This window comes from Triturus cristatus, chromosome 1_1 (genome assembly GCF_964204655.1).
Source record: "Triturus cristatus chromosome 1_1, aTriCri1.1, whole genome shotgun sequence".
Classification (NCBI taxonomy): Eukaryota; Metazoa; Chordata; class Amphibia; order Caudata; family Salamandridae; genus Triturus; species Triturus cristatus.
The window spans coordinates 1,168,154,137-1,168,166,334 of record NC_140579.1 but is presented as its reverse complement, the minus strand read 5'-3'; the positions used below and the strand labels follow the sequence as shown (position 1 = coordinate 1,168,166,334).

The 12,198-nt window shown below is 45.3% G+C and overlaps 1 protein-coding gene across 6 annotated transcripts in view; it reads left to right on the top strand.

The window, feature by feature from the left end:
• Positions 1-12,198, top strand: part of LOC146871802 (STE20-related kinase adapter protein alpha-like) — a 302,580-nt gene that overhangs the window by 134,904 nt on the left and 155,478 nt on the right. For all 6 annotated transcript variants that reach the window (XR_014981078.1, XM_085651482.1, XM_085651464.1 and 3 more), the window contains 3 exons: positions 4,300-4,423; positions 5,002-5,173; positions 6,150-6,254. Coding sequence is in view for 5 of the 6 variants with exons in the window: in XM_085651482.1 (XP_085507608.1) it covers positions 4,300-4,423; positions 5,002-5,173; positions 6,150-6,254 (401 nt within the window). In the remaining variant the exon portion in view is untranslated. The remainder of the gene's footprint in view (positions 1-4,299; positions 4,424-5,001; positions 5,174-6,149; positions 6,255-12,198) is intronic.

The window sequence follows — 12,198 nt, the reverse complement described above, 5'->3', positions numbered from 1 at the left end:
CCTCACACTGTCTTCCGCTCTGCGTCCAGTAGGCACTTATGTCATTTACAGATTTACGGCCTTCGACTATCGGCTTCGAAACACTTCCGGTAATGCGCATCACCGTCTGTCTCCCGAAGTCCACCTTGGAGAGACTAAAGGGTCCGGCGGACCCCCCTGGGAGCTGGTTCAGCATGTTGTATGCTGCAGGTGTTCAACCTACTGGGCTATTTCACCAGATAACTCTAGAAGTTGTAGCTTTATTAGCACAATTTTTTTTTTTACGTGGTTAACCCTGAAGCATCGGTTGGCGCAGCAGAGGGCGAGAGCGATAGTGTACGTGCGCGTGTGTTTTTGTGTGCGTTTTATTAACCACTACAGATTGCCACATTAATTTTCTTGAACAGCGTGGGGTTCGGGGACATTTCGCTCGTCTTAAGCAGTCCCCCTCTGACACAAGCCGCTGTCGGCAGACGGGCCTGCAGAGGAGCTGCTTTGCCAGTGTGTACCGAGCGCGGTGGGCATCGCCCCGCAGCCAGGCTCCTGGGCTCTCCCCTGCGCTGCCAACACTCGGTCTCTTCCATAACATTTGTCTTTTCCCCGGTGCTTCCGAAAAGAACATAAGCGAGTTATTGATTTTTCTGCTTGCGTCGTACTTCATGCAGGGCTGAAATATGGCACCCCTTAATTCACGGTGCTTTCCTGTCTCTAACTGAATTATTTGTTTTTTTTTAGCTTGGGAGAGTGGCGAGGATGTGACACCTTGGATCGCCCTGCACGGAGCACAGTTTACAGAGCTGGACCCAATGCTGCGAATGTTAATGCCGTCCGCATCTGTGTAGCACTTTCTGACCTTAACAAGGCGCTAAAACCATACTAATGATAGAATTGTCGGTTGTATTTACCCCCAAGAGAACTGTGAAGTACTTAGTGAAGCACAATGAAGCCCTGTCCTCCCCGTGACCCCGTGCGCCTCCATGCTCTGTGCCTGCTTCACAGCTCTGGTGAACAATTTTCTGATCTGTGATGGTAGATGGCAATTTTGAAACCGCAAATTACATAAATACGCACGAAAGGAGAGGTCTGGTAGCAAATTGCAGCTACAGTCTCCTCCCATTTCCATTTATTTAAAAAAGCAACAAGGAAAAACAAGCATTAAAAATGCAATAGGTATCGCCTTTTATTAAGTTAAAGCCATTTGCTTTGCTATACAATACCATTAGCAAAGCATATGGCTTTAACTTAATCAAAGGTGAGACCTATTGCATTTTTTATTATGTTTTCATCTTAACAAAAAAAAAAAGTTCCAATAGCATATCATGAACCATAGCCATTCATGGAAGTAAGGGGAAAGACTATTTTCTGTAACAACTATATGGACTAATGCTCATACCATAAGACTAAATACATATGGTTGCATCACTTGGGTACAGCTGCTTGCAGCACTTAAATGCATTATTTAAATTATGTATCTAGAAGCTGAAATAGACCACAAATGCACTTATCCCTTGTCTGACTTGAAGATCGGGAATATTTTGCACCTTAATTACTTTGGATTCTCACAGAAGCTAAACCTGTTCGTTTATAGTACTGCTCCTTGGACAAAGACCGTGGTATCCAGCATGATGTCAAGACTGCAGGAAGTGCATTTTAACAATGTCCAGCGTGTGCAACAGTAGGGAAGATGTTGGAATAGTAAATGATACTATCCCTTAGTTTAGCGTTCCCCCTACAGCAAGTCGTAGAAATGACTTGCGATGAAATGACTTGTGTTGTTACAATGCGGTCGTTGTTACGACTGCTTTGTAATCGCATGCGTTGTAGCACAAGCGATGTAAATGCGGTTTCCCATTTAACGCAGAACATCATGGTGAAACTAGGTTTCTCATACAGAGGCACAAGCTCTTAAGTGGTAGTCCCGAAATGTCTGTCTTTGTGCCCCCTTTTGGCAGTGGCCATCGTGTGACCGATGCATTTTCTCCGGCTGAGACAGTGATCTTGAGTGCACTGGAGATCAGAGGTCCCTGCTCCCCCTCCAAGTATCACATCCATTTGCTCGAGTTTTGTGCCATGTGTCTGGCTCTCAAGGTGTTTCTGCCTTCCATCTGTGGCCAGTCAATCCAAATGTTGCCAAACAACATGACCTCAATATGATATCTCAACAAGCAGGTCACTGTGGGCTCATGCTTCCTGTTTCTGGAGGTGCTGAGGCCATGGTCCAGGGTTTAGATGTTTGGATAGAGATGAACCCTCTGGTGGGGTCCCTCCATGTGTGTGCAGATTACCTCAAGTGGCACCACGTAGTGAGCATGAGTGGCGGCTTCTCCTGGGGATAATTTAGCCTATTTTCAGTACTATGGGCGATCGCTGTGGTGGACCTTCTTGCTACAGGGTGGAAGAAACTTTGTTGAAATTGTTTGTGGGAGATGTGTCTGGCTGGAGGTGGAACTTTCATCTCTGCTATACGTTTGTTCCCATTCCACTGATTCCTCCTGTTCAGAGGAAGCCGAGACGGTACTGTGAGCAAATGTATCAGATTGCACCTATTGGCCTCGGGGGGGGGGGGGGGGGGGTGTTACTTGTCTCTCTTTTGCCTCTAACCGAAATCTCTACTCTCTTCCTTTTTCAGTTAGGGCGGACCTTCCTTTGCAGCAGGAGGAGTTCCAGGTCTTGAAACCAAATCTCCACCTCCATGCCTTGAAATTGAGCAGAGCAATTTGAGTTCCTTTGACCTGTCCTTAAATGTGGTTGATGTAATCCACTGAGTTTGTCGTCCATACGCTAAATCTCTCTCTTAAGGGCAATGTTCTCTGTTTGTTGATGCATGGGGGTATACACTGATCCCCCCTCACAGCATGTTTGTTCCCTCACAGCATGCTAGTTTGATATTTTACATTTTGCTTTATTTCTTGCTCAGCAAGCCTTTCCTGTGGAAAAGTTAAAGGTTATTTTGGGCCGTTTGACCTCACTCTTTTTGCCAGACTATCCTTCATTATTTAAATCTCCTACTGTTATTGACACACTTGTCCCCCCCTCCCTCGCAGTGAGATCTTAATTCAGTACCCATATTGATGCATTCTTCCTTTGAACCCATTCAGAGATGTTCTTTGAGACTGCTGTCATTAAAGAGTATTTTCTCATTGCCATCAGGTTGGCTGGGCTTGCTAGTGAGCTGCAGACCTTCTTGTTCTGACTACATTTCCTGCGTTTTCCTATACAAGTTAGTCCGGTCGTCCTAAGGTGGTCACTCTTTTTCATGTAGACCAGGCCATTACCTTTCCAGTGTTCTTCCTGTCACCTCATGCGACCAAGGAGGAAGAACTGCGACATCGAAGGGTCCCTTACTTTCTACATTGACAGAATCCGTGCATTTGCGTGAATGACCAACTTTTCTTGCGCCTTGACCATACACTGTTTTCTGGAATATAAGGTTTGCCGAGATAGCCTTTTTGCCACCTGTTTCCTCCGACCCATCACCTGGGTGTTATTATTTTGATATTGATTAAAGGGCTGAGGAGTCGACTGTTAGAAGTTTTCATCAGCAGAACAAGTTACTTACCTTTGGTAAAGATCTTTCTGTTGAATACTTTGTCAACCTGCAGATTCCTCACAGATCCTTCCCCCCCTCCCTCTCTGTTCTGAGGAATAGTCCTGCGGTTTTCATAGGAAGGTTCCTGTCTAGATTCATGCACTGCATGATAAGTCAATCTCGTCAGTCTCATCTCCGCCTCTAGGGCATGGGGGGGAAAAGGATGGTAAATTGAGGTCAGTGGTTCAGGGTGGTGCCTTATGCAGCTTCATGATGTACAGCCGATCTGGAACCGTGGCGCCACCTGGTGGAGCAAGTGAGCTATAGCTGTTTTTTTAGTATTCCGTCAGGACGCTTGACCGGGCCAAAAGGACTTGAATCTGCAGGTAGAGTATCCAACAGAAATATTGTTACTGAAATTAAGTAATTTATTAATCCATTAAAAATGTTTTGGACATAAATGTTGATAGGCTCCATTCCTTGATTTTGATGCAGGCAGTGTTAGTGCAGAGAGAATCAAGATGGTGGTCCTATGATGGCGCCAAAGATAAACCTGCGCAAACTGGCAAAGGACTTGCTAGTCCTCCCATTGCTGGTCGTGATGAGGCCAAATTCAGAGTTCTAATTCGGCTGAGAGATTAATAGATCATGTGATATTTTTGTGATGCTGCTCGCTCTGTAAAATTGTATTGAAAACATGTGTTGTGGGTGATGGGAAGGGAATGAAGATAACTTGCATATTTATTCTGCATTTCATAAGAAAAAAACTTTTCATCGTTTCCTTTATCTAGGATCTGCAAAGGATCTTATCAGCACCCATTTCGTTGATGGCATGAGTGAACTGACAATCGCATACATCTTACAGGGAGTGCTGAAGGCACTAGACTACATTCACCACATGGGATATGTTCATAGGTAACAAAGCTTGATGTTTTAATTACTGAAGCAAGATGCTCTATTTTTTCAATAAGCTAGATCTAAAAAAAAATCACAGGAGTGATATTTGTGCTTTGACTGCCACTCATCAATGATACTACAGGTTAAACTGTGGAACATAGAGTAGTTCCTCCCTTGATTTGTTGAACATTTCTGTACACTGCTTTAGGCTAGGTTTATAGTGGGTGGGTTTGTGGTTTTCTATGAACAGTTCTTTCTACTGCCTACCTAAACTCTGCAGGAAATTGGTGTAATCGATCCGTGTTGGCACTCTGCGCATGCTGGAATATTTTTAAATGTTTGTTAAAGCCATAGCAACATATTGATGTCAGGAGACACCTCGGAAGTGATTAAGAAACCGATGTACCATTGAGTTGGGTAACAATAAACACCTGTTATTCAGCACCAGAATACCTGTCGCAGCTAACGTGTGCTTTGCAAATACACGTTATGTGATATGTTAAACCTCCCCCATGTGGTGGAAGGGAGGATATGTGGGGAAGGTGATGTGATTGACTTCAAGGCCCAACTTGAATTGTTTTCCATTTGCTTCAAAGGAGTGTGAAGGCAAGTCACATTCTGATCTCTGTGGATGGGAAGGTGTACCTGTCGGGCCTGCGTAGCATCCTCAGCATGATCAACCATGGCCAGCGGGTGCGGGTGGTGCATGACTTTCCAAAATACAGCATCAAGGTCCTGCCTTGGCTCAGCCCAGAAGTCTTACAACAGGTAACAGTACAGGAGAGGGTGAGAGAGAGAGAGAGAGGAAAAAAAGAATATACACACAGAATTAAGGACAAGTTTGCTGCTATAGTGAGAGCAGGAGGGAATTGCCAGGAAAGCATGTCGTTTGAATGTATTATTGCATGTAGAAAAAGGTCTAGGGGAAAATATAACCACGTTTAAAAGCACACAGAGCAGTACCATTTTGTTTTTCTCCATTTTTTGTTTTCAGAGAATGAAAAAATGAATGATACTGTTCAAATGGACAGTAAGGATGCTGTCGCAAAGGCACAATTAGACCTTCTACAAAAAAGAAGAGGTCAGACACTGCAATTCAAACCTATCAAATGCTTCTCAATGGCTGACGGAGGAAGAGTAGCGTTTCTTCAGAATATTCCTCTTCAGGATATTTGAAGAGCAGCAACTTAAGGCTTGAAAAACACTTTTTGAAATCCTACACAAGTACAGGACTGAACACACATACAAGACTGGTAGCCTTTAAGAACATTTTTCATACTGCTTCCACTTAATATTTACTTAATATATTTAATGTATACTGTGTGTGTGTATAAATATATATATGTACACCCACCCACACATACTACTTTCAATTTAAAAATAGTGGAGCTATATCATGGGGAGATCTCATAGCACTTAGATGTGCCCATTGTTATCTCAAACAAAGAAAAAACCTTTAATTGAACAGAATGCATGTAGAATGTAGATTTTTGGCTCTCTGTTAATAGATAGTGAAGTATAAAGAACGTGAACCTATAACATCTTCAAGCTAGAAGGCTATTGTTGCAGGTGGTGATTGTTTTCTTATTCTGCTTGGCTCCTTCTGTGATGTGTTAACGTCTGGTTATTCTGAATTACAATGATGCATTGGGCCACTGCCTTTGAGTCTGTCAGAGCTGTATATCAGTATGTATAATAACAGAAGTCCATAGGATAAAGCAATAAAATCATTTTTTTCTTGTAGAATCTGCAGGGCTATGATGCTAAATCAGATATTTACAGTGTTGGAATCGTGGCCTGTGAATTGGCAAATGGACATGTGCCGTTCATGGACATGCCTGCCACCCAGGTAAGCCAATGTCTACTTATCTGACCTTCCAAAGGACTGCTGTGCTCACTAGGGTTACAGGTCTCCTTTGATTCCATGCTTTTAATAGACAGATAATTTAGTATGCTGATCTTGCTTTTTTGCTGAATGTACAATTTTAGTTTTGTATCCAATTTTCAACTTGTGAAACAACGAAGCAAACTGCGTCTGCAGGTTTGTTGCTATCACAATTCGTTACCCTTATTTGAGGGGTGACTCTGCATCTTTTGGGGAGAAGTCTCATTTAATTTTTACTCTATCTAGAATTTCTGGCAGAACTTACAAAAAACAATAAGCATGCTAGTTTGGAATTTAGAATAATGCATGGCAGTAGTGTGTTCATTGTGAATTGGAGTTGAGCAGTTCTTTATATACTGACCAACAGAGGTGAAAAACTTATGCACGGTTTATCAGGCCAGAATTGAGTGACCGTTTTTTTTTCTACGAGATCTTATGTTGAGGGTTAAGCCATAGTTACTGAAGTCACAGGCAATCAGTGATAAAATCCAATTAAATTAAATTGTACAAAAGGTAGAATACAGTTGAGAGTATATAAAAGACCTAAATTCATGCAGTTGAATTGGCCAGTTATTCAGGGTGCGTGAGAGTCTATGTTCTATATATTTATATATATATATATATATATATATATATATATATATATATATATATATATATATAGCTGTATTTTATTTGAGGTTTTATATAGTGCAAACATGACCCGTTAAGGTATCCGAGCGCTTTACAGGAATAAACATGTAACGTACAGTATAGGCATAGGCAAAATACAAGGATGGGGTTAGGGAATTGTATATGTTTTCAGCTATGGCCTATCAAGCTACCAACTCTTTGGTTCATTTTTGACTACTGCCGACTCCTCTGCAGAAGGATTTAACATGGTATTTCCATTTCCATTAGATACAAGTCATCTCACCAGCTCTAAATAGCTTATTTTGTGATCACCGGTTAAATTAGCGAAGGATACACATGCATTTAGATCATTTTCATACTCTGCATTGACGTTCTCCATCTTTTTTCCCCATTGTATGCAGTGCCATATTTTTCTACTCTGGCTGTGGTTGTGGTTTGATGCTGTTATATATATTCACTGAAAAAACCATAGGTTTCACACACGTTCTAGTTAGGAATTAGCATTTAAAAAACCTTGCAAATTCAGTGAAAAAACCATAGGTTTCACACATGTTATAGTTAGCTGGACATTTTACTGATAAAAAAACCATTGAAATTCCCCCGTTATAGTTAGTGCAGGCAACTATAACTCACGCGACCGCAATCCTCTGCTGATGCTAATACTGTATTTAGACACTTATTTGCCCATGTCTTCTTCCATTAAATTTTAGCTATACATATATTACAAATATTTTTTTTTCATAAAGAGACATATGTCATCAGCAGAGGATTGCGGTCGCGTGAGTTATAGTTGCCTGCACTAACTATAACGGGGGAATTTCAATGGTTTTTTATCAGTAAAATGTCCAGCTAACTATAACATGTGTGAAACCTATGGTTTTTTCACTGAATTTGCAAGGTTTTTTAAATGCTAATTCCTAACTATAACGTGTGTGAAACCTATGGTTTTTTCAGTGAATTTGTACGGTTTTTTAAATGCTAAGTTACTTTACGCCATTCGTGGCGTGCACGCCCACTTAACGCAGTTCGTTCCGTGCGCGCGCGGTGCGCTTCGCGCACCGCGCGCCCACTTTACGCAGTTAGTGCCGTGCACGCACGGTGGGCACGCGGTGCGCTACGCGCACCGCGTGCCCACGTTACGCTAGATGGGCCATGTACGCACGATGCGCTTCGCGCACCGTGCGCACATGGAGGACATATTATGCGCTTCGTTGTGAAAGGAAATCTTTTAATTTTTTGGTAGTTTGCTATGCCATGCACAAATGGTGCACTTCGGGCACCATTTGCACACGGGGTGTAGATAGTATGGATACTTTTTTTTTTGTTAAGAATTTTTACCGTACGCGTACGGTAAGCGTAATCGGCAAATTTTCGAAAAAATTAAAATTGCCTTTTTGGCCTTGGGGGATCTTTGTGGACTCCCTCAACATGGCTAGGTGCTTAGGAGCTGTCTAAACAGCCCCTTTACATGTTTTTGGCCTTTGTTTTTCAACCCCCCCTCAGAGTGCGAGAGAGAAAATGGCGGCCGCCACTTCCTGGTTTCGACCGATTCGAATGTTTACTAAGATCTAACAGCCAATCAGATTCGCGCTCGCGCACGGCACCGTACGCGTACGGTAAGCTTACCGTAAGCGCACCGTAAGCTGCCACAGATATATATATTGATTTAAATGCTATTTTCTCAGGAACTACTGAACAGATTTACACCAGACCTACAAAAGGCACTTCCTTGACCTGAGGACTACCTCTCTGCCAAATTTCAAGTAACTCTGTTCAGCCGTTCGGGCTGTAGCTGTGTCTAAAGGTCCTATGGAAAAATGCATGGGAAAAACGCGTTTTGGGACCCCCCTTTTTTCTCAGCCCCTGCTTGACGAATCCCCCCGAAACTTTCAGGGTAGGAGCGGAGCGTAGCGCCCCACCTATTTTGAAAATTTCACGAGGATTCGTCGACCGGCGCCAAAGTTATTCCAAATAGAATGTTGCGGTTTTCCTATGGAAACAGGGTCCTAAGTATAACTACCTACTGGCGACCGCCAGTAGGTAATATATATATTATTTCAGTATTTTATTGTTGTGTTGTCAGATGTTAATTACTGGCATAAAATGTGGTATTCTCAAGATTGGAATCCACCAAGCAACAACATATGTATTATGTGTATAAATACTTAAAAGGTTTTGATAGTACAGAATGGCAAAAGATCGTTTGTGTTAGTGTGCCTCCATACTCTTAATGGGTGTAAGATCTTTGGTGGTTCGAGGCATGTGGGCTGCTGAATTCATATCTGTGCATAGATCGCCGCCTAGTGTTTGGTCCGGATGTTTGCACGTTGTTGTCCTGGAAGAGTCTTCGAAGTATCCTGAGATAGGTGACTCCTCCCCTGGACCACAGTGCGCATGGGCATCCTCTCCATCCTTAGATTGTTTTTTTCCGCCATTGGGTTCGGATGTGCTTATCTTAGCTCAAGTTAGGAAAATTCAGTTTAAGGCCAAAAGGCCTTTAGTTATCGTCGGTACTGTTCCTGTTCGGTATCGACTAGTTTCTTTAGTGCGTTAGAACCTTCTTCCAGCTTTTCAGATCCGTTTGGTCCGAACATCGAACTTCCATTGACGATGGAATCGAGGACTCCATTCAAACGGTGTCCTTTATGCCACGCGAAATACCCACACATCGACGTCCACCCGGTATGCAACAAATGTCTGTCACCGGATCACGATGAGTCGAAATGTATGGCCTGTGCCCGATTCCGATCGAAGAAGACTCTCCGGAATCGACGGGCGGCGAGATTAGAGGCGCAGCAATCGGCGCCTGCCCCGGCCAACATCTTTAGCACCGAAGACGAGGACGCCGAGAGCGTGGAAGAAGTAGACTCCAGCCCCGCTTCCGAACACGATTCCCGATCGGAAGACGACGATAGGTGCTTTTTCAAAGGGAAGAAGTCATCGACGAGGTAGGAGACTACGATGAGGCCTTTGGGGCCGAAGAAGATAGCTCTAGCGAGGAGCTAGGCCCACCCGTCGATACGGAGGCCGACAAAATGCATCATCATGAGGCTCAGGTCGAGGGATCGCCTTCGGGCCTTACCCGAGATCAATCTCAAAGTTCTTCGGCCCCGCCTTCAGGCCTGGCCTCTAACATTCCGCAAGAGCCATTATTAACGAAAACGACTGGATTCCCTTCAGCGAAACCAAAACCAATCGTCGCACCAGTTCCATCGAAACCAAAAGTGAAACTGGTTGTAATCGGCTCGAAGGTCTCGAAGCCCTCCACTCCTTCGACGCCAGCAAAGGCCATCGGCCCCGACCGCAGTAAAAGGGATTTCGGCGCCGAGCTCACCGCAGCGGATATCGGTGCCGACCCCAAGAAAAAGGCCCTCGGTCCCCATAAGGCGCCTCGGCCTCTGGCACCGAAGCCGTCGGCCCCGACCACCAAAGTCAAAGTGGCCACCCCGTCTGCGTCGAAGTCGAAGACCGCGGCGCCCGCCAAGTCGTTGACTCCAACGACCGTCGATACCTCTCTTCGGATCGATGACCCCATGGCTCCAAAGCAGTCGACGCCTACCTCCAAGGTGCCGACCGGTTCCAAGGAGCCTTCTGCGTTCTCCGTGCAACAGGTCGCGGCATCGTTGCAACGCATCAGGGAACGGGCAGCCCTCCGCTCCACGTCGGGCCCCGACACACACAAGGCTCCGAAAGCACCCTCGGCGCCGACCAACATCACGTTTGGCTTGCCCCCGTCCACGGCGCCGAAGATGTTCGAGATCCGGACACGTGTCTGCCAGACACAGTCCCCATCCACTGGACACACAGATTTTGAGCCTTCACAGCCACAATTCATCGACGCCAACACTGGTAGACTGATGCTCCGCAAGCGGAAAATCACGCCAGAGAGGGGATTGGACTCCTACAGAATCCCTCTCAAGCACAAATTGCCAGCAGGGTCGGAGCCAGTGCTTCATGAACGCTTTCAACCCTCCCATCAGGATCCCCAGTCCTTTTCTCCTACGCCTTCAGAAACAGACGCAATAGAGGACTATGTGGGGGATGATACCACCTACCCTGGGGATGTCGATCCTGATGAGCACCTGCAAGACACAGATCAGGCATGGGATGACCCTACAGACCAGGGTACAGCACCAGATACCCATTACACGCAGCTTTACAGGACAAAGACATCTCCCACAGAGGACACTGCTGCCTTTAATGCCCTGATAGAACGGGCTGCTGCCAATCATGGAGTAGAACTCCATTCTGACACTGTCGAAGAAGACTTCTTGGTGGACACTTTCGCCTCTTCCGAAAGAACTGTCAAAACTCTGCCCATGTTGAAAGGAGTTCTCAAACCTGCAAAGGACATTTTTAAGGAAACAACCAGGGCACGGGTGCTAAACCCCAGGATTGAAAAAAAATACAAGCCTGCACCCGGAGACCCTATGTACATTAGGGGTCAGTTACCTTTGGACTTCATGGTGGTTGCTAATGCTCGCAAAAGAGCCCATTCGCAGACAACAGGTGATGCTCCTCCCCCAGACAAGGAGTCCAAAGTGCTGGAGACATCAGGCAAAAGGATTGCAGCGCAAGCAGCAAACATCTGGCGCATTGCCAACACACAGGCACTCCTGGCACGTTATGATCGGTCCCACTACGACACACTAGAATCACTACTCCAGCATTTGCCATATGAATATAAAGAGGCAGCGGAGCTCCTCATCAGAGAGGGACAACTCCTTACCAATGCATCCATCAAGTGCGCCCTGGATGCTGCCGACACAGAGGCGAGGGCAATCAACACAAGCGTCGTGTTGAGACGACACGCATGGTTGAGAATCTCAGGCTTCAAACCGGAGATTCAGAACAACATCTTAAACCAACCAGTCAACCCCGACTACTTATTCGGCCCTGAGGTTGACACTACCCTCGAGAAAATTAAGAAAGACACTGACACTGCGAAATCAATGGGGGCTCTGCAGACGCAGCAGTTTCGTAGTGGCTCCTTTCGTCGCCCCGGGAATAGAGGAGCAGCTAGAGGTCAGGGGTCACAGCAGCAATACACTAAAGGGAGCACACAGAGTACCTACGATAAAACCAACAGAGGTGGATATCGTGGCTCCAGCACCAAGGGCAGAGGACGTGGTTACGGCAACACCAGGTCCTCCCCCAAAAACAAACAGTGACGCCCTCTCCCTTCCCCCCGACCACATAACACCTGTCGGGGGGAGACTCCAGCGGTTCCTGTCCGCGTGGAAAACCATCACCACAGACAGGTGGGTCAGGGACA